At 50.4% G+C, this 18,154-nt stretch overlaps 1 protein-coding gene across 3 annotated transcripts; it reads left to right on the top strand.

Annotated features, from left to right (window-relative positions):
- The first annotated feature begins 4,198 nt into the window (after positions 1 to 4,198).
- KLF8 (KLF transcription factor 8) lies at positions 4,199 to 17,621 on the top strand. Of its 3 annotated transcripts, none has more exons than XM_088665237.1 (5): positions 4,199 to 4,301; positions 12,530 to 13,020; positions 14,832 to 14,934; positions 15,205 to 15,344; positions 16,585 to 17,621. In XM_088665237.1, the coding sequence occupies exons 2-5, from the start codon at positions 12,552 to 12,554 to the stop codon at positions 16,764 to 16,766; spliced, it is 894 nt and encodes a 297-aa protein (XP_088521363.1). In that variant the 5' UTR covers positions 4,199 to 4,301; positions 12,530 to 12,551; the 3' UTR covers positions 16,767 to 17,621. The 3 variants fall into 3 exon arrangements, with proteins under 3 accessions (XP_088521363.1, XP_060126205.2, XP_088521362.1); XM_060270222.2 differs by lacking the exon at positions 4,199 to 4,301 and adding an exon at positions 4,966 to 5,593; XM_088665236.1 differs by lacking the exon at positions 4,199 to 4,301 and adding an exon at positions 5,324 to 5,460.
- The last annotated feature ends 533 nt before the right edge of the window (positions 17,622 to 18,154 follow it).

Below are 18,154 nucleotides of genomic sequence, written 5' to 3'. Positions count from 1 at the left end.
GTCCAGAAGAGGGCAACCAAAATGGTCAAAGGCCTGGAAACGATGCCTTATGAGGAACGGCTTAGGGAGCTGGGTATGTTTAGCCAGGTGAAGAGAAGGTTAAGGGGTGATATGATAGCCATGTTCAAATATATAAAAGGATGTCATATAGAGGAGGGTGAAAGGTTGTTTTCTGCTGCTCCAGAGAAGCGAACATAGAGCAATGGATTCAAACTACAAGTAAGAAGATTCTACCTCAACATTAGGAAGAACTTCCTGACAGCTGTTCAACAGTGGAGTTTGCTGCCAAGAAGTGTGGTGGAGTCTTCTTCTTCTTTGGAGGTCTTTAAGCAGAGGCTTGACAGGCATATGTCAAGAATGCTTTGATGGTGTTTCCTGCTCGGCAGGGGGTTGGACTGGATGGCCCTTGGGGTCTCTTCCAACTCTAAGATTCTATGATTCCCCTTCCCTTCCCTTCCCTAGTGGTTGGAGCTCATCCCATCCCTGCCTTCCTGCTGCCCCGCCGGATCGGTGTGTGTGTGTGTTTGTGTGTGTGTGTGTGTGTTTGTGTTTGTGTGTGTGTGTGTTAATAAATTTTTTATTAAATTTTATAGAAAGAAAAAGTATCCTTATAATTATAAGGTCTGCGGTCGAATCCCTGTGACGGGGTGAGCTCCCGTTGCTTGGTCCCAGCTCCTGCCAACCTAGCAGTTCGAAAGCACGTCAAAATGCAAGTAGATAAATAGGAACCGCTACAGCGGGAAGGTAAACGGCGTTTCCATGTGCTGCTCTGGTTTGCCAGAAGCGGCTTTGTCATGCTGGCCACATGACCTGGAAGCTATATGCCGGCTCCCTCGGCCAATAATGTGAGATGATCGCGCAACCCCAGAGTCGGTTACGACTGGACCTAATGGTCAGGGGTCCCTTTACCTTTACCTCGGTTTATGTACACAATTGGTTCCGGAAGTCTGTTCGTAAACTGAAGCGTTCATAAACTGAAGCGAACTTTCCCATTGAAAATGAATTAATGCGTTCCAGATGGGTCCGCGGAGTTCGTAAACCGAAAATTTGTAAACCGAGGTGTTCATAAACCGAGGTTCCACTGTACATTGTTATATCATCCATATTGACAAAAAAGAAAAGTACAAAAAGGAAAAGGAAAATTAAAAACAACAGAACAACATATACAATCCATTTTATCTCATTTTGGCAAGAGACTTCCCCGAGCCCCCTTTCTAACGGCTCATTGTATAACATTCTTGGCAAGTTTTCCAAACCTAATTACAACATCTTTTTCTCAATTTTACAACTCATTATCATATTCTAACCTATTTTCAATTATATCACACTTAAATTCTTAACCTGCAACTTCCCAATTGCTTATAGTTCTCTTCATACATCAATTCTGCAATATTTTTTTATAATAAATTCTAAATTTCTTCCATTCCTCTTCCACCTTCTCCTCTCCCCAGTCGCGTAGTCTTCCGGTCAGATCAGCAAGTTCCATATAGTCCGACATCTTTATTGGCCATTCTTCCACTGTAGGTGTCTTCTGTGTCTTCCAATACTTTGCTAGCAATATTCTGGCTGCAGTTGTGGCATATAAAAACAAATTTACATCTTTCACAGGCAATTGCCCCGCCGGATTCCTTGGGGGAGGGGAAAGCAAAGGCTCAGGTTCGAATCCTCCGCAAATCCAGTGTCAGGGAGTTCCGCGGGTGTCGGGATGGTGAGAAAGCACCCCCGTGGCAGGGGAATCTAGTAGAGGGGAGTTCCGCAGGTATGGGGAAGCCGGGAAGCCGGCCCCTCCTCTCCTGGCTCTCTTCTAGCTTCCGCTGCCACCCTGATCAACATCCGCAACGCTCGCAAGCATTTTGAGAAGCTGGCGAGGGTGGACAGGACCCAAGCACAGCCGCCTCATGCGCTGAGGTGTCTGTTCCCGCCCAGGGAGGTTAAGCCGGTGTGGGAGAAGGGCGCAAACTCCGGGTCTGTAACTCTGGAAACAATTAAATTTGGAATGTTATGAGAGAATACATTTCACACGCTAGCCAGGTTATGCTTAAAATTCTACAAGGCAGGCTTAGGCAGTATATGGACCGAGAACTCCCAGAAGTGCAAGCTGGATTTCGAAGGGGCAGAGGAACCAGAGACCAAATAGCAAACATGCGCTGGATTATGGAGAAAGCTAAAGAGTTCCAGAAAAACGTCTACTTCTGCTTCATTGACTATGCAAAAGCCTTTGACTGTGTCGACCACAGCAAACTATGGCAAGTTCTTAAAGAAATGGGAGTGCCTGATCACCTCATCTGTCTCCTGAGAAATCTCTATGTGGGACAAGAAGCTACAGTTAGAACTGGATATGGAACAAATGATTGGTTCAAAATTGGGAAAGGAGTACGACAAGGTTGTATATTGTCTCCCTGCTCATTTAACTTATATGCAGAATTCATCATGTGAAAGGCTGGACTAGATGAATCCCAAGCCGGAATTAAGATTGCCGGAAGAAATATCAACAACCTCAGGTATGCAGATGACACAACCTTGATGGCAGAAAGTGAGGAGGAATTCAAGAACCTTGTAATGAGGGTGAAAGAGGAGAGCACAAAATATTAGCCACCCCTCCCAATTTGGTGTCATCTGCAAACTGAAGCCACGCCTTGGTTTCCAGACATTTTGGAAGTCAAACGGCGCTTTGCTTTTTGCTCTCGATTGGGCGTTTTGGCGTCTTTTTCGGTTCCTCTGTTTTTGTGGCTGTGTGGATCCCAGTTCAGCTCCTGATGGATTGACGGTGTGACTGCGGAAATGGCTAGAAGCAGCCAAACAATGACTCTCATCAGTGCTCCTGATTTAATTTTCGTTTTTTATCATCTGCAATATCTTACTTATTTTATTGTACAGTACATTGGTGATTGCTTTTGTTTGATGGATCAATGGTTTCATTCAAAAGTAAAATGGGAAAGTTCGCTTTAGTTGATGAACGCTTCAGTTTAAGTACTCCGCGGACCGTCTGGAACGGATCAATCCCCTTTCCATTACTTTCAATGGGAAAGTTCGTTTCAGTTGATGAACACTTCAGTTTAAGCACTCCGCGGACCATCTGGAACAGATTAATCCACTTTAATGGACTACTGCAATGCGCTCTACGTGGGGCTACCTTTGAAGGTGACCCGGAAACTGCAATTAATCCAGAATGCAGCAGCTAGATTAGTGACTGGGAGTGGCCGCCGGGACCACATAACACCGGTCCTGAGAGATCTACACTGGCTCCCAGTACGTTTTCGAGCACAGTTCAAAGTGTTGGTACTGACCTTTAAAGCCCTAAACGGCCTCGTTCCTATATACCTGAAGGAGCGTCTCCACCCCCATCATTCAGCCCGGACACTGAGATCCAGCACCGAGGGCCTTCTGGTGGTTCCCTCATTGCGAGAGTTGAGGTTGCAGGGAACCAGACAGAGGGCCTTTTTGGTAGTGGCACCCGCCCTGTGGAACGCCCTCCCAGCAGATGTCAAGACAATAAGCAATTATTTTACTTTTAGAAGACAACTGAAGGCGGCCCTGTTTAGGGAAGTTTTTAATGTCTGGTGCTGTACTGTTTTTAATATTCAGTTGGAAGCCGCCCAGAGTGGCTGGGGAAGCCCAGCCAGATGGGCGGGGTATAAATAATAAATTATTATTTTTATTTCCATTACTTTCAATGGGAAAGTTCGCTTCAGTTGATGAACGCTTCGGTTGATGAACAGACTTCCGGAACCAATTGTGTTCATAAACCGAGGTACCACTGTAAAAGGATTTGGAAGGCTGCCTCCTGTCCCGGGAAGGTGGAGTCAGAAAGGGTGGGGCAGCCCAACCCAGATCGGCCCCTGCTTCTGCTGGTGCGAAGAGGGGGGAATGGGAAAAGGGTGGAGAAGGAGGAATGGGGGAAAGGGTGGAGGAGGGAGGGCTGCGGCGGCTGCGCCCTCGCCGCACAATTTGTCCACCTGCCTCCTCCCCTCCCTCCCTCCCCCACCGCTGCTGATTGACAGCTGGTGGAGCCGCGACTGGGTGGAGCCGCTGGGTGGGGTCAGGCAGTTGGGTGGGGGAGAGAGGAGCCGCCGCCACCGGCGCCGCGTCCAGCAGCCAGCCTCGCTTTTGCGCACACGGCGAGGGGAGCGCACGGCGCCGAGGCGGTGAGCGCGTGGGGAAAGCGGTCCCGGGCGGTGGGCGGGTGGCGGGTGGCGGCGGTGGTGGGTGGGGTCAGGGACGGGCAAGTGGGTGGAGGAGCGCGGCTCCGCGGAGTAGAGCCGCCGTCGCGTCCAGCCCGGATTGGGGACCCCCGGCGAGAGGTGCGCTCAGCGCGGAGCGGGCAGGGAGATGGCCCTGCAGGGCGGTGGCTGGAGGAGGCGGGGGTGGGTGGGTGAGGTGAGAGAGACCCCCAGCTCGGCGGAGAAAAGCAGCCAGCCAGCCTCGCTTTGCGCACGGGAACCCCCGGCGAGAGGAGCAGGCAGGGAGGTGGTCCAGCAGGGCGGTGGGTGGAGGAGGCGGCGGTGGGTGGCGGGTGGGTGGGCAGGGAAGCGGTCAAGGGCGGTGGGCGGAGGAGGCGGAAGCGCGGAGGCGGCGCCAGCCTCCCGCAAACGGGAGCGGCAGAGGGCGCAGCCGAGAGCGCGCCGGGAAGAGGAGGAGTTGGAGGCGTGTTTTTACGCACGGAGGAGAGCCTCGGCTGGGCGTCTCCCGAGGGGGTGTGGCGGGGGTGGTGGCTTTCTGGCGCGACCTCGCTGGTCTTGGACCGTATTAAAGACTTATTATTTTCTGGCGGGGCTCTGCTGTTTCCCCTCCCCCCCCGCCCCCGGTTCTGGGACTCGAGCAGGCTGCGCCCCTGGTGGCCGCTGCGCCCCTGGTGGCGGCGGATTGACGAGGGAGGGAGGCTGGCTCAAGGTTGACAGGGTACGGGGTGGGGGGAGGGTGGGGTCAGGGACGGGCAGATAGGTGGGGAGCCCGGCTCGGCGGAGAACAGCCGCCGCCGCCGCCAGGCTTGTCAAGGGCGGTGGGCGGAGGAGGCGGAAGCGCGGAGGCGGCACCCCCCCCCCCGAGGAAACGGGAGCGGCAGAGGGCCCGGCCGAGCGCGCAGGGGAGGAGCTGGAGAGGCCGGGCCGCTGTGCCTGTTTTACGCACGGGAGAGCCTCAGCAGGGCGTCTCCCGAGGGGGGGTGTGGGGGTGGGGGCTTTATGTCGCGGCACTGCTGCGCCCCCGGCGGAGGCGAGGGAGCGAGGCTGGAGGAGCCCCCCGAGGAAACGGGAGCGGCGGGGAGCGCGCCGGGAAGAGGAGGAGCTGGAGGCCGGGCAGCCGCTACTTTTACGTACGGGAGAGAGCCTCTTCTTGGCGTCTCCCAAAGGGGGGCACTCGAGCCCTGGCTGGCAGCGAGAGAACGGCCCCGCGGGTGGTCGCTGCCTGCGCCCCCGCGGGTGGCGGCGAGGCGATGGAGTGAGATTGGCTCCGGGTTGACAGGTGGGGGCGCCCCCGGGCGGTGGTCGGAGGAGGCGAAAAACGCGGATGCGGCGCAACCCCAGGAAACGGGAGCGGCAGAGGGTGCGCAGGGAGGGTTCCGGAACGGATTAAATTTGAGAACCAAAGTACTACGGTATTGGCTTCGTCTAAACTCGAATCCCACCCCCACCCCCACCCCCGACTAATATTCCTAGTGCTACAAGGTTGTCATCAGAGCCCCGGAGTGAAATTGCCTTTCCCAAACTTCACTCTTGTGGTTTATCAGCACAACAACAGCTAATCACTTTGGGTTTTAGTCAAGCCTACAGTCTAATTTGCCAGCGCCAACGAGCGTCAGAACAACTTGGCCACCATTGGGAAATTTTGCCCATGGAATCGCTATTTTCCACCTCTTTGGAAAAGCCTATTTGCACCACTTAATAATTCCAAAAGAGCAACGTGCTTCTACTCTTGAGCAAGATTGAATACCGCCTTTGGCTGTCCTCAAGGGACGGACGATTCCAAAAAATCCCACTGGGAAAAACGGTGGAGGTGACCAAATCGGCGGCTCATATCCTTCTGGCCTGCGCTCTTTACAAAGATCTCCAGAGTGAGGTTATCACCCCTCTTTTCTTGTCCATTCCAGGTTGCCCACCCACTGTTCCCGTGTCCTCCTTCTTGGCGGCTGCCAACAGAATATTAAATAGACTAAAACGTCAAAACTTCCCTAAACAGGGCTGCCTTCCGATGTCTTCTAAAAGCCAGATAGTTGCTGATTTCCTTGCCATCTGATGGGAGAGGGCGCCACCATCGAGAAGGCCCTCTGCCTGGTTCCCTGCAACCTCACCTCTTGCAGGGAGGGAACCCCCAGAAGGCCCTGGGGAGAGGGACCCCGGTGTCCGGGGTGGAGATGCTCCTTCAGGTCTAGAGGACCAAGGCTGTTTAGGGCTTTCAAGGTCAGCACCAACACTTTAAATTGTGCCCAGAAATGTCCTGGGAGCCAATGTAGGTCTTTCAAGACCTCTGTTATGTGGTCTCAGCGGCCGCTTCCAGTGCCCATGCTGTTGTTGTTTAGTCATGTCCGACTCTTCGTGACCCCATGAACCAGAGCACGCCAGGCACTCCTGTCTTGCACTGCCTTCCGCAGTTTGGTCAGTTTGGTCAGACTCATGTTCGTAGCTTCGAGAACACTGTCCAACCATCTCGTCCTCTGTTGTCCCCTTCTCCTAGTGCCCTCAATCGTTCCCAACATCAGGGTCTTTTCCAGGGAGTCCCCTTCTCCTTCTGCCCTCCATCTTTCCCAACATCAGGGTATTTTCCAGGGAGTCCCCTTCTCCTTGTGCCCTCCATCTTTCCCAACATCAGGGTCTTTTCCAAGGAGTCTTCTCTTCTCATGAGGTGGCCAAAGTATTGGAGCCTCAGCTTCAGGATCTGTCCTTCCAGTGAGCACTCAGGGCTGATTTCCTTAAGCCTGGATAGGTTTGATCTTCTTGCAGTCCATGGGACTCTCAAGAGTCTCCTCCAGCACCAGAATTCAAAAGCATCAATTCTTCGGCGATCAGCCTTCTTTATGGTCCAGCTCTCACTTCCATACATCACTACTGGGAAAACCATAGCTTTAACTATACGGACGCCTGCTTCTTGGGAGAAAAGCAATGACAAACCTAGACAGCATCTTAAAAAGCAGAGACATCACCTTGCCGACAAAGGTCCGTATAGTTAAAGCTATGGTTTTCCGAGTAGTGATGTCTGGAAGTGAGAGCTGGACCATCAAGAAGGCTGATCGCCGAAGAATTGATGCTTTTGAATTATGGTGCTGGAGGAGACTCTTGAGAGTCCCATGGACTGCAAGAAGATCAAACCTATCCATTCTTCAGATCCTGAAGCTGAGGCTCCAATACTTTGGCCACCTCATGAGAAGACTCATCCCTGATAATATACCAAAAAATAGAAGGAACATTTCAGCCCGTAGCGCTCACTGGAAGGACAGATCGTGAAGCTGAGGCTCCAATACTTTGGCCACCTCATGAGAAGAGAAGACTCCCTGGAAAAGATCCTGATGTTGGGAAAGATGGAGGGCACAAGGAGAAGGGGACGACAGAGGACGAGATGGTTGGACAGTGTTCTCGAAGCTACAAACATGAGTTTGACCAAACTGCAGGAGGCAGTGGAAGACAGGAGTGCCTGGCGTGCTCTGGTCCATGGGGTAACGGAGAGTCGGACATGACTAAACGACTAAACAACAACAGTGAAATGTTGCTGTTTTAGTTTAGTTTAGTTTTTTTAAGTCCGGCAGGCACACCCAGCCTGCGCTGGGTGGAGAGCTGCAGCAGCAACGCCCGCATTTTTCAACTCTGGGCAGGACCCGGGCGGCGCCGGGTCATGGCTGGGCGCCTCACACTTGGCTCCAGGCTGAATTTGCCTCCTTGCTTTGGGCTTGCCTAGGCAGTTGAAGCTGGGTGGAGAGGGCCAGATGGGCAGAAAAGAAATAATAAAATGATCCTTATCTCCAGGAAAGTTCTGGCCAGCCTAAGGAGCTGGCGAGATGGGGGGGGGAAACCCAGCCGCCTTGCAGCCGTGTCCACACCTATGGCAGGAATTTCCTCCGGACCTCGCCCTTCCCTGCTGGCAAAGAAAGGAGAGAGAGAGAGAGAGAGAGAGGAAGAAGAAAAGTCCAGGAAGGAAGAGGGAGGGAAATAAAGAAAGAAAGAAAGAAAGAAAGAAAGAAAGAAAGAAAGAAAGAAAGAAAGAAAGAAGAGAGGGATAGAAGAAGGGAGATTTCAGAGAGGAATGGATAGCAAGAGAAAGATAGAGAGAAAGACACACACAGAGGGGGGGAGGGAGAGAGAGGAAGGGAGATTCGAGAGAGAGGGAGGGAGAGAGATGGGAATCCAGGGAGGGAGGGAGAGGAGAGAGGGATAGAGGAAGGGAGATTTGAGAGAGAGAGAGAAGAGTCCAGGGAGGGAGGGAGGGAGAGAAGAGAGGGATAGAGGAAGGGAGATTGAGAGAGGAATGGAGAGCCAGAGAAAGAAAGTAGAGAGAGAGGAGGAGGAGGAGGAGGAGGAGGAATAATAATAATAATAATAATAATAATAATAATAATAATAATAAGTAGTCCAGGGAGGAAGAGGGAGGGAAAGAAAGAAGAAAGGAGACCAAGAGGGGAGAGAGAGAGAGAGAGAGAGAGAGAGAAGGAGAGAGAGAAGGAGTCCAGGGAGGGAAAGAGAGAAGAAAGGGCTAGAGGAAGGGAGATTTGAGAGAAGAATGGAGAGCAAGAGAAAACAAGTACAGTGGGTGCCTCGCTAGACGAACGCCCTGTAAGATGGATTTTTCGCTTAACGGAAGGATTGTTTGAGCAGAGGTTGCCTCGCTAGACAAATTCGTTTTACGAAAAATTCGTCTAGTGAATTGCGGTTTCCCATAGGAATGCATTGAAATTCAATTAATGCATTCCTATGGGCAAAAACAACAACAACAACAACAATGCATTCCTATGGCATTTGCTAGATGAATTTTTCGTTATAAGAATCGACCCGTGGAACAAATTAAATTCCTCTAGCGAGGCACCACTGTATAGAGAAAGAGAGAAGAGACAGAGAGACCGGGGGGGGGGGGAGAGAGAGAGAGAGAGAGAGAGAGAGAAGGCAGGGCTTTTTCTGAGCATCACCGGGAAGCCAGCCTGCAGGTTCTGTTGCCACGGCAACGGGGTGCACCTGACAGAGCTTGGTACCTGGCCCCATCAGCACCAGCAGCTTCAGACTAGCAGGGAGACCGGGTCCTTCTTGGCCCCCTTGGGGGGCAGGTGGGCAACCGGAGGCTCCCTCATCCCTGCAAGGGGCCGGAGGGGAACTCTGCAGTGCTCTAGAGGCTGCGCTCTGCGTCATCCTGCGCTGCGCAGATTGCCTTTTGCAGTCGTCGCCCCGTATTAGTACTCAAATTCCTGAAGCACGGCTTGCTTTCCCCTAGAAAGGGATGCAGCTGGGTACCAGCTCCATCCTCAGGTGCATCCGGTTGCCGTGGCAACAGCCTGCAGGCTGGCTTCCCTGTGATGCTCAAACAACCCTTACCTTCACATCTCTCTCTCTCTTCCTCCCTCTTTCTTTCTCTCTCTCCATCCCTCCCTCAAATCTCCCCTCCTCTATCCCTCTCTTCCCTCCCTCCCTCACCTCCCTCCCTGGACTCCTCTCTCTCTCTCTCTCTCTCTCCCTCCCTCCCTCCCTCTCTCTCTCTCTCTCTCTCAAATCTCCCTTGCTCTATCCCTCTCTTCTCTCTCTCCCTGGACTCATCTCCCTCTCCCCCCCCTCTCTTCTCTCTCTCTCTCTCTCTTTCTCTCCTCCTCCTCCTCTTTCTGATCTGCCTTTAAATAAAATGCTTTGGGAGGAAAAATATTTCTCAAGATTTTCTCTTTAAACTAGTTCAAAGGCAATTCATCAGGAAAGAGAAATTGGTTTAAAGTTTTTCATGTGTGCTGAAACTCAGTCAGGCTTCCCCAACCTTGCCCCTCCAGATGTTTTTGGCCTACAACTCCCATGATCCCTAGCAATAATAATGATAATGATGATGATAATAATAATAATAATAATAATAATTTATTTATACCCCGCCCATCTGGCTGGGTTTCCCCAGCCACTCTGGGTGGCTTACAACAGAAAAATGAGATAAAATAATTAAACATTAAAAGCCTCCCTAAACAGGGCTGCCTTCAGATGTCTTCTAAAAATCTGGTAGCTGTTTTTCTCTAGCGGTTCCAGTGGTCAGGGATGCTGGGAATTGTAGTCTCAAAACATCTGGAGGGCTGAGGTTGAGGAAGTCTAGCCCAATTTTTTTGAAAGTTTAAGCCAGGCACCCCCAAACTCCAGCCCTCCAGATGTTTTGGCCTACAACTCCCATGATCCCTAGCTAACAGGACCAGTGGTCAGGGATGATGGGAATTGTAGTCCAAAACATCTGGATGGCCGAAGTTTGGGGATGCCTGGTTTAAGCACATCAGTTAACAAACATGGATACATATGCCATAATATTATTGTTTTAGTGAAATGAATTGTTTTAACGGTTATGAAGAAAATGATTCTTTTTCTCCTGTCCAAAGATAAACAGTTAACTTATTAAAGGTAAAGGTAAAGGGACCCCTGACCATTAGGTCCAGTCATGACCGACTCTGGGGTTGCGGCGCTCATCTCGTATTATTGGCCGAGGGAGCCAGCGTACAGCTTCCAGGTCATGTGGCCAGCATGACAAAGCTGCTTCTGGCGAACCAGAGCAGTGCACGGAAACACCGTTTACCTTTCCCTATTTATCTACTTGCATTTTGAGGTGCTTTCGAACTGCTAGGTTGGCAGGAGCTGGGACCGAGCTACAGGAGCTCACCCCGTGGCGGGTATTCGAACCGCTGACCTTCTGATCAGCAAGCCCTAGGCTCCGTGGTTTAACCCGCAGCGCCACCTGCTTATTAAACTTCAGCCTAATTTCATCATGATTGGTCCAATGGTCTATGCATTTCTAAAAAAACTTCTTGCTCCCAAAAGGAAACCTTCCTCCGGTTGTCCATATTAAGAGGAGGCCAGCAAGGTCGAACCTTTCTGTAAAAGGGGGGTGCCCGGGCGGGGCTCTCCTGTTGACTGTGGGTGGGTGCCCCACACCTGAGCCAGTTCTACAGGGCAGCCTCTTTTGCCAAGTCTTGGAAAAGCCTTGGGGGGTCCGGCTGCAGCCAGGGGGGCCCGTTTGGCAAAGCTTTTTGGCACCGCTTGCAACCCCAAGCTTTCTGTAAAAATGTTTTATGGGGTAATATTTGGGCAGGGAGCATCGTGAGTGCTCACAGTCGTGGCCTTAGGACATAATGATAATACAGTGGTACCTCGGTTTATGAACACAATTGGTTCCGGAAGTCTGTTCATAAACTGAAGCGTTCATAAACTGAAGCGAACTTTCCCATTGAAAGTAATGGGAAGTGGATTAATCCATTCCAGACGGGTCCGCGGAGTACTCAACCTGAAGCGTACTTAACCCGAAGCATGGGTGTAATTGGTTCCGGAAGTCCATTCATAAACTGAAGCGAACTTTCCCATAGAAAGTAATGGAAAGTGAATTAATCCGTTCCAGATGGGTCCGCAGCGTTCATAAACCGAAAATTCATAAAGCGAGGTGTTCATAAACCGAGGTTCTACTGTAATGATAATCATAATCATAATCATAATCATAATCATAATAATGGGTTGTTTGTGTTTTGATGTTATGTATGCGATATTTTATGTGAACCACCCTGAGACAAAACGAACAAGAATAATAATGAAGAATATTTACCTTTACCCGTATCTGCCAAGTTCCTCTCTGAAAAATAAGGGACCGGGCCGGAAGTAGCAGACCGGAAGTAGCGCAGCGGCCATTTTGGAACTGGGCGGAGCATGCTCAGAAGTGACTTTGGATGCTGCTGTGCCCAGTTCCAAAATGGCCGCCGCACCAGAAGTTGTGCTGCAGCCATTTTGGAACTGGGCACAGCAGCATCAAAAGTCGCTTCTGAGCATGCTCCGCCCAGTTCCAAAATGGCCGCCGCGCCAGAATAAACCGGGGGGAAACAAAACAATCTGGGACAGCTGGAAAAATGGGGGTTTCCCGGGGAAACCGGGAGACTTGGCAGCTATGCCTTTACCTTTTTATGTGATATTTTATGTGAACCACTCTGAGACCTTCGGGTATATGGCAGTATAAAGAAAAAATAAACAATAATCATAACATTGAAGGACAATAATTTCATGGAGGATTTTATGATTCCCAAAAGGACACTTTTCTCCGCTTGCCCATATTACGAGGAATGCCAGCGAGGCTGAACCTTTTTGTAAAAAAATGAATTTTATTATTCCAAAATCGAAACCTTTCTTCCATTTGTCCATATTAAGCGGAGGCCAGGAAGGTGGAACCTTTCTGTATTATTTCCTCCAATTGTCAATATTTACAGGATGCCAACAAGGCTGAAACTTCCTGTAAAAAAAGGGAGGGGATTTTATTATTCCAAAAAGGAAACCTTCCCAAGGCGTTTGCAAACCCAGGCATTCGGGAACCCAGACCTGACTGGCCCTTCTCTTCCCTTCCCCAGGCTCCTGGCTCAGCTGCCCGCCATGAGTTCCTTGCCGCTGCTGGGCGACAGCGAGCCACCGGCTGCGTTGCTGGGCGACATCAAGACCGAGCCCCCCGAGGAGCTGCTGGCCGAGCCGGTGGATCTGTCGGTCCACAAGACCAAGCCGCCGCCGCCGCCCCAGAACCCGCTCTCCTGCTTCCGGTCTGCCGCGCCGCCCGCTGCGCCGCCTGCGGTCGCGGCGCTCGGCTCTGCGTCCTCCGCCATTCCTGCCGTCCTCTCTCCGGGCTCTATCCTGGCCTCCAGCCAGGGCAGCGGCGGGCAGCAGATCCTGCACGTGATCCACACGCTCCCCTCATTCCAGCTGCCCGGCAAGATGGGCAAACTCCAGACCATCCCGCTGGTGGTCCAGTCGCTGCCGGTTGTTTACGCCGCCATGCCGGCCGACGGAGTGGCAGCGGCCGCTGTGACGGTGCCCCTCATCGGGGGCGATGGGAAGGACGCCGGGTCTGGTGAGGGTACTGCAGGGTGGTTATACAGATCATGGCAATATTAAGAGGATTCCAGCAAGGCTGAAATCCTTTCTGTAAAAGGATTTGATTGTTCCAAAAAGGAAAGCTTCCTCCGCTTGTCCATATTGAGAGGAGGCCAGCAAGGTTGAACCTTTCTGTAATTCTTCAAAAGAGGAAACTTTCTTCCGCTTGTCCATATTGAGAGGAGGCCAGCAAGGTTGAACCTTTCTGTAATTCTTCAAAAAAGGAAACTTTCTTCCGCTTGTCCATATTGAGAGGAGGCCAGCAAGGTAGATGAAGGGAACGCTGTGGATGTACCCTATCTTGATTTCAGCAAGGCCTTTGACAAGGTGCCCCATGATATTCTTGTAAAGAAGCTGGTAAAATGCGGGCTAGACAATGCTACCATTCAGTGGATTTGTAACTGGCTGACTGACCGAACCCAAAGGGTTCGACCGAACATCAATGGCTCCTCCTCATCCTGGAGAGAAGTGACTAGTGGGGTGCCACAGGGTTCTGTCTTGGGCCCAGTCTTATTCAACATCTTGATCAATGACTTGGATGGTGGGCTTGAGGGCATCCTGAGCAAGTTTGCAGACGGCACCAAATTGGGAGCGGTGGCTAATACCCCAGAGGACAGGATCACACTTCAAAATGACCTTAACAGATTAGACAACTGGGCCAAAGCAAACAAGATGAATTTTAACAAGGAGAAATGTAAAGTACTATACTTGGGGGGGGGGATGAAAGGCACAAATACAGGATGGGAGACACCTGGCTTGAGAGCAGTACATGTGAAAAGGATCTAGGAGTCCTGGTAGACCACAAACTTGACATGAGTCAACAGTGTGATGCAGCAGCTAAAAAGGCCAATGCAATTCTGGGCTGCATCAATAGGAGTATAGCGTCTAGATCAAGGGAAGTAATAGTACCACTGTATTCTGCTCTGGTCAGACCTCACCTGGAGTACTGTGTCCAGTACTGGGCACCACAGTTCAAGAAGGATACTGACAAGCTGGAACGTGTCCAGAGGAGGGCAACCAAAATGGTCAAAGGCCTGGAAACGATGCCTTATGAGGAGCGGCTTAGGGAGCTGGGTATGTTTAGCCTGGAGAAGAGAAGGTTAAGGGGTGATATGATAGCCATGTCCAAATATATAAAAGGATGTCATATAGAGGAGGGAGAAAGGTTGTTTTCTGCTGCTCCAGAGAAGCAGACACGGAGCAATAGATTCAAACTACAAGTAAGAAGATTCCACCTAAACATTAGGAAGAACTTCCTGACAGTAAGAGCTGTTCGGCAGTGGAATTTGCTGCCAAGAAGTGTGGTGGAATCCCCTTCTTTGCAGGTCTTTAAGCAGAGGCTTGACAGGCATATGTCAAGAATGCTTTGATGGTGTTTCCTGCTTGGCAGGGGGTTGGACTGGATGGCCCTTGGGGTCTCTTCCAAGTCTATGATTCTATGATTATACTAGCTGACCCGGCCACGCGTTGCTGTCAGCCATATGTCAGGAATGCTTTGATGGTGTTTCCTGCTTAGCAGGGGGTTGGACTGGATGGCCCTTGTGGTCTCTTCTAACTCTATGTTTCTATAATTCTAGGAAACTTTCTTCCGCTTGTCCATATTAAGAGGATGCCAGCAAGGCTAAACTTTTCTGTAAAAAAAAAAAAAGATTTTATTGTTCCCAAAAGGGGAAGTAAACAGAAACAGGGAGAAATGACCATGTCAGATCACTAAACTCCGGGAAACTACAAATATCTCCTGGGAAGTGTTGTCCTTTTTCTGAATGGACTTCCGTTTCCCCCCCGCAGTGAAAGTGGACCCTGGTTCCATTTGCCCGGTTGGCATTGGCAGCGAGAGCGACGACAGCGCTTCAGAGAGCCGCCCGGCCTCCTTCCCCGAGCTCCAGAGAGAGTGAGTTTCCTGGCATAGGATGCCAACAAGGCTGAACCTTTCTGTAAAGAAAGGATTTAAACTGAGTCTTACAGACTAGGAATTCAAATTGTTGTTGTTGTTGTTTGCTGTTGTTTGTTATTATTTGAACCTTACTCTCAGGTTCTGAAAGAGTATTTATTTCTGACTGTTTTTTAACTGTTATTTTATTTTTAACTATTAGTGGCCAATATTATGATAATAATAATTATTATTTTGTGACCCCCCTCCTCTCTGCCGATCTCTTGCCAGGCCTTCCTCTGTGAGCCAGATGCAGGAGACCGGCTCCCCGGACCTCAAGAAGAGGCGTATTCACCAGTGCGACTTTGAGGGTTGTAGCAAAGTTTACACAAAGAGCTCACACTTAAAAGCGCACAGAAGGATACACACAGGTAGGTTCAGCCTTACCGGCCTCATCCTGATATTGGCAATCAGAGGAAGGCTTTTTAAAAATAATAACAAATTCTCTTTTTTACAGAAAGGTTCAAGCTTGCTGTCATTCTCTTTTTACTGACAATTGGAGGAAGGGTTCAGTTTTGGAATAATAAAATCCCTTGCAGGCATCCTATTTACCGAAGCCAAAGGGTGCTCATCAATGGCTCCTCTTCATCCTGGAGAGAAGTGACTAGTGGGAAGAACCACAGGGTTCTGTCTTGGGCCCAGTCTTAATCGACATCTTGATCAATGACTTGGATGATGGGCTTGAGGGCATCCTGAGCAAGTTTGCAGATGACACCAAATTGGGAGGGGTGGCTAATACCTAAGAGGACAGGATCACACTTCAAAATGACCTTAACAGATTAGACAACTGGGCCAAAGCAAACAAGATGAATTTTAACAAGGAGAAATGTAAGGCAAAAAAAATGAAAGGCACAAATACAGGATGGGAGACACCTGGCTTGAGAGCAGTACATGTGAAAAGGATCTAGGAGTCTTGGTAGACCACAAACTTGACATGAGTCAACAGTGTGATGCAGCAGCTAAAAAAGCCAATGCAATTCTGGGCTGCATCAATAGGAGTACAGTATAGCATCAAGATCAAGGGAAGTAATAGTACCACTGTATTCCGCTCTGGTCAGACCTCACCTGGAATACTGTGTCCAGTTCTGGGCACCACAGTTCAAGAAGGATACTGACAAGCTGGAACGTGTCCAGAAGAGGGCAACCAAAATGGTCAAAGGCCTGGAAACGATGCCTTATGAGGAACGGCTTAGGGAGCTGGGTATGTTTAGCCTGGAGAAGAGAAGGTTAAGGGGTGATATGATAGCCATGTTCAAATATATAAAAGGATGTCATATAGAGGAGGGAGAGAGATTGTTTTCTGCTGCTCCAGAGAAGCGGACACAGAGCAATGGATTCAAACTACAAGAAAGAAGATTCCACCTCAACATTAGGAAGAACTTCCTGACAGTAAGAGCTGTTCGACAGTGGAATTTGCTGCCAAGGAGTGTGGTGGAGTCTCCTTCTTTGGAGGTCTTTAAGCAGAGGCTTGACAGGCATATGTCAAGAATGCTTTGATGGTGTTTCCTGCTTGGCAGGGGGTTGGACTGGATGGCCCTTGGGGTCTCTTCCAACTCTAGGATTCTGTGATTTCATTTTACTAAAACAATAACCCTCTCTCGCCCCCTGCAGGAGAGAAACCGTATAAGTGTACCTGGGAGGGCTGTACCTGGAAATTTGCCCGTTCGGACGAATTGACCCGGCATTTCCGGAAACACACGGGCATCAAGCCTTTCCGCTGCTCAGACTGTGACCGGAGCTTCTCTCGCTCGGACCACCTGGCCCTCCATCGCCGGCGACACATCATGATGTGAGATTGGGGGGGCGGCAGTCACCCTCGTAACCCCCCCCCCAAAACCCCCCGGGGGTTCAAAGGAGAAACTTTGGCAGAGCGAAGAACCGTGACGGCGAGTTCGAGACCCGAGCCAATATGGGTGGACTCTCTCGGACCTGGCTGACATTCTCCGAATAGGGACAGTCGATGGAAGGTTTCCTTTTGGGGGATAAGAAGAAGAACCTCAATCGACGGGCGCCGTTTCCCCTTTGGCAGAAGGGGTCGAGCCGGACTTGAACCCGGAACCCTGTTCGACCGATGGGGGTCGTTTCCAAGACAGTGGGGGGGTCTGGGGGAAGCAGAGCAGGGTCTCCCTTGTACAGATCCAAGGATGAGATTTTGGGTGGCACTTTCCCATAGAAAGGTATCGAGTGAAAGACGTTTGATGCGGATTTTCCTCTCTAACCATAGTGTTGATCGCCAAAACAAAAGCCGTGCGATGAAATAAATCCCAAGACAGGACAGGGATACTCAATCTTCAGCCCAAAGCGTTCCGAGTGCGAGTCCCATAGAAAGGGATGCAAACCGGATTAATCCGGACTTTTAAAAACGTCCATTTAACATGAATTTTGCTCTCTTAACGGGATCGTTGATTCCCTTGATTCCCCTGAAACTGAAACTAATAATCCGTGGACTGTACTATGAAATGAAGATCTTGTAGATGATAGAAACTGAGATTAGTTTTTCCCCTCACCTGCACTGACCTGATTGATTCGTTACGGACTTTTAAAAACAGCCATTTGAACGTGAGTTTGGCTCTCTTATCGGGAATATTGATCCCTGAAATGAAACCAATAATCGATGGACTGTACAATAAAAGAAGTAAGATCTTGAATATGATACAAAAAATTGGAATTTATTTCCCCCCTGACTTGTACAAGTGATAGTCGCGGTTTGGATGGGGGACTTTGATCCATTTCCTTACCTTCCAAGTCCCGGACTGCAGAATCCGGGACCGGCAGCCGTGTGACACCGGAAGTTGCGTCGACGTAACGTCCGGTGTCGTTTTGCCCTTCTATGGGCACCGAAAATGGCCACCGCCAGCTTCGAAAGTCACTTCTACGCATGTCAGGAAGTGCGTCGACACAACTTCCGGTGTCGTTCCACCCATCTATGGGCACCAAAATGGCCGCCGCAGACACCGGAAGTCGCGTCTATGCACTTCCTGGCATGCGTAGATGCGACTTTTGAAGCCGGCGGTGGCCATTTTTGGTGCCCATAGAACAGCAAATCAGAAAGGAAAAAATGGCCGCCGGCAGGAGAAAATAACAGAGAAAAACGGGAGATGAAGTGATACGGGGGACCACCGGGAAAAGGTAAGTAAAAACGGGGGTTTCCCGGGGAAAACTGGGTACTTGGCAGCTATGC

This window comes from Zootoca vivipara, chromosome Z2, assembly GCF_965207765.1.
Source record: "Zootoca vivipara chromosome Z2, rZooViv2.hap1.1, whole genome shotgun sequence".
Lineage (NCBI taxonomy): Eukaryota > Metazoa > Chordata > Lepidosauria > Squamata > Lacertidae > Zootoca > Zootoca vivipara.
Note: the sequence above shows the minus strand (reverse complement) of the source record. Positions and strands in the feature narration are given on the sequence as shown.

What these genes read in the sequence shown, in the direction of transcription:
- KLF8 (XM_060270222.2), top strand. Translation starts at nt 5,181, where the DNA reads ATGTCGCGGCACTGCTGCGCCCCCGGCGGAGGCGAGGGAGCGAGGCTG. An exon ending in TTGAGAACCAAAGTACTACG is followed by an intron (nt 5,594 to 12,529) that starts GTATTGGCTTCG and finishes TCCCTTCCCCAG; the next exon opens with GCTCCTGGCTCAGCTGCCCG. An exon ending in TTCCCCGAGCTCCAGAGAGA is followed by an intron (nt 14,935 to 15,204) that starts GTGAGTTTCCTG and finishes ATCTCTTGCCAG; the next exon opens with GCCTTCCTCTGTGAGCCAGA.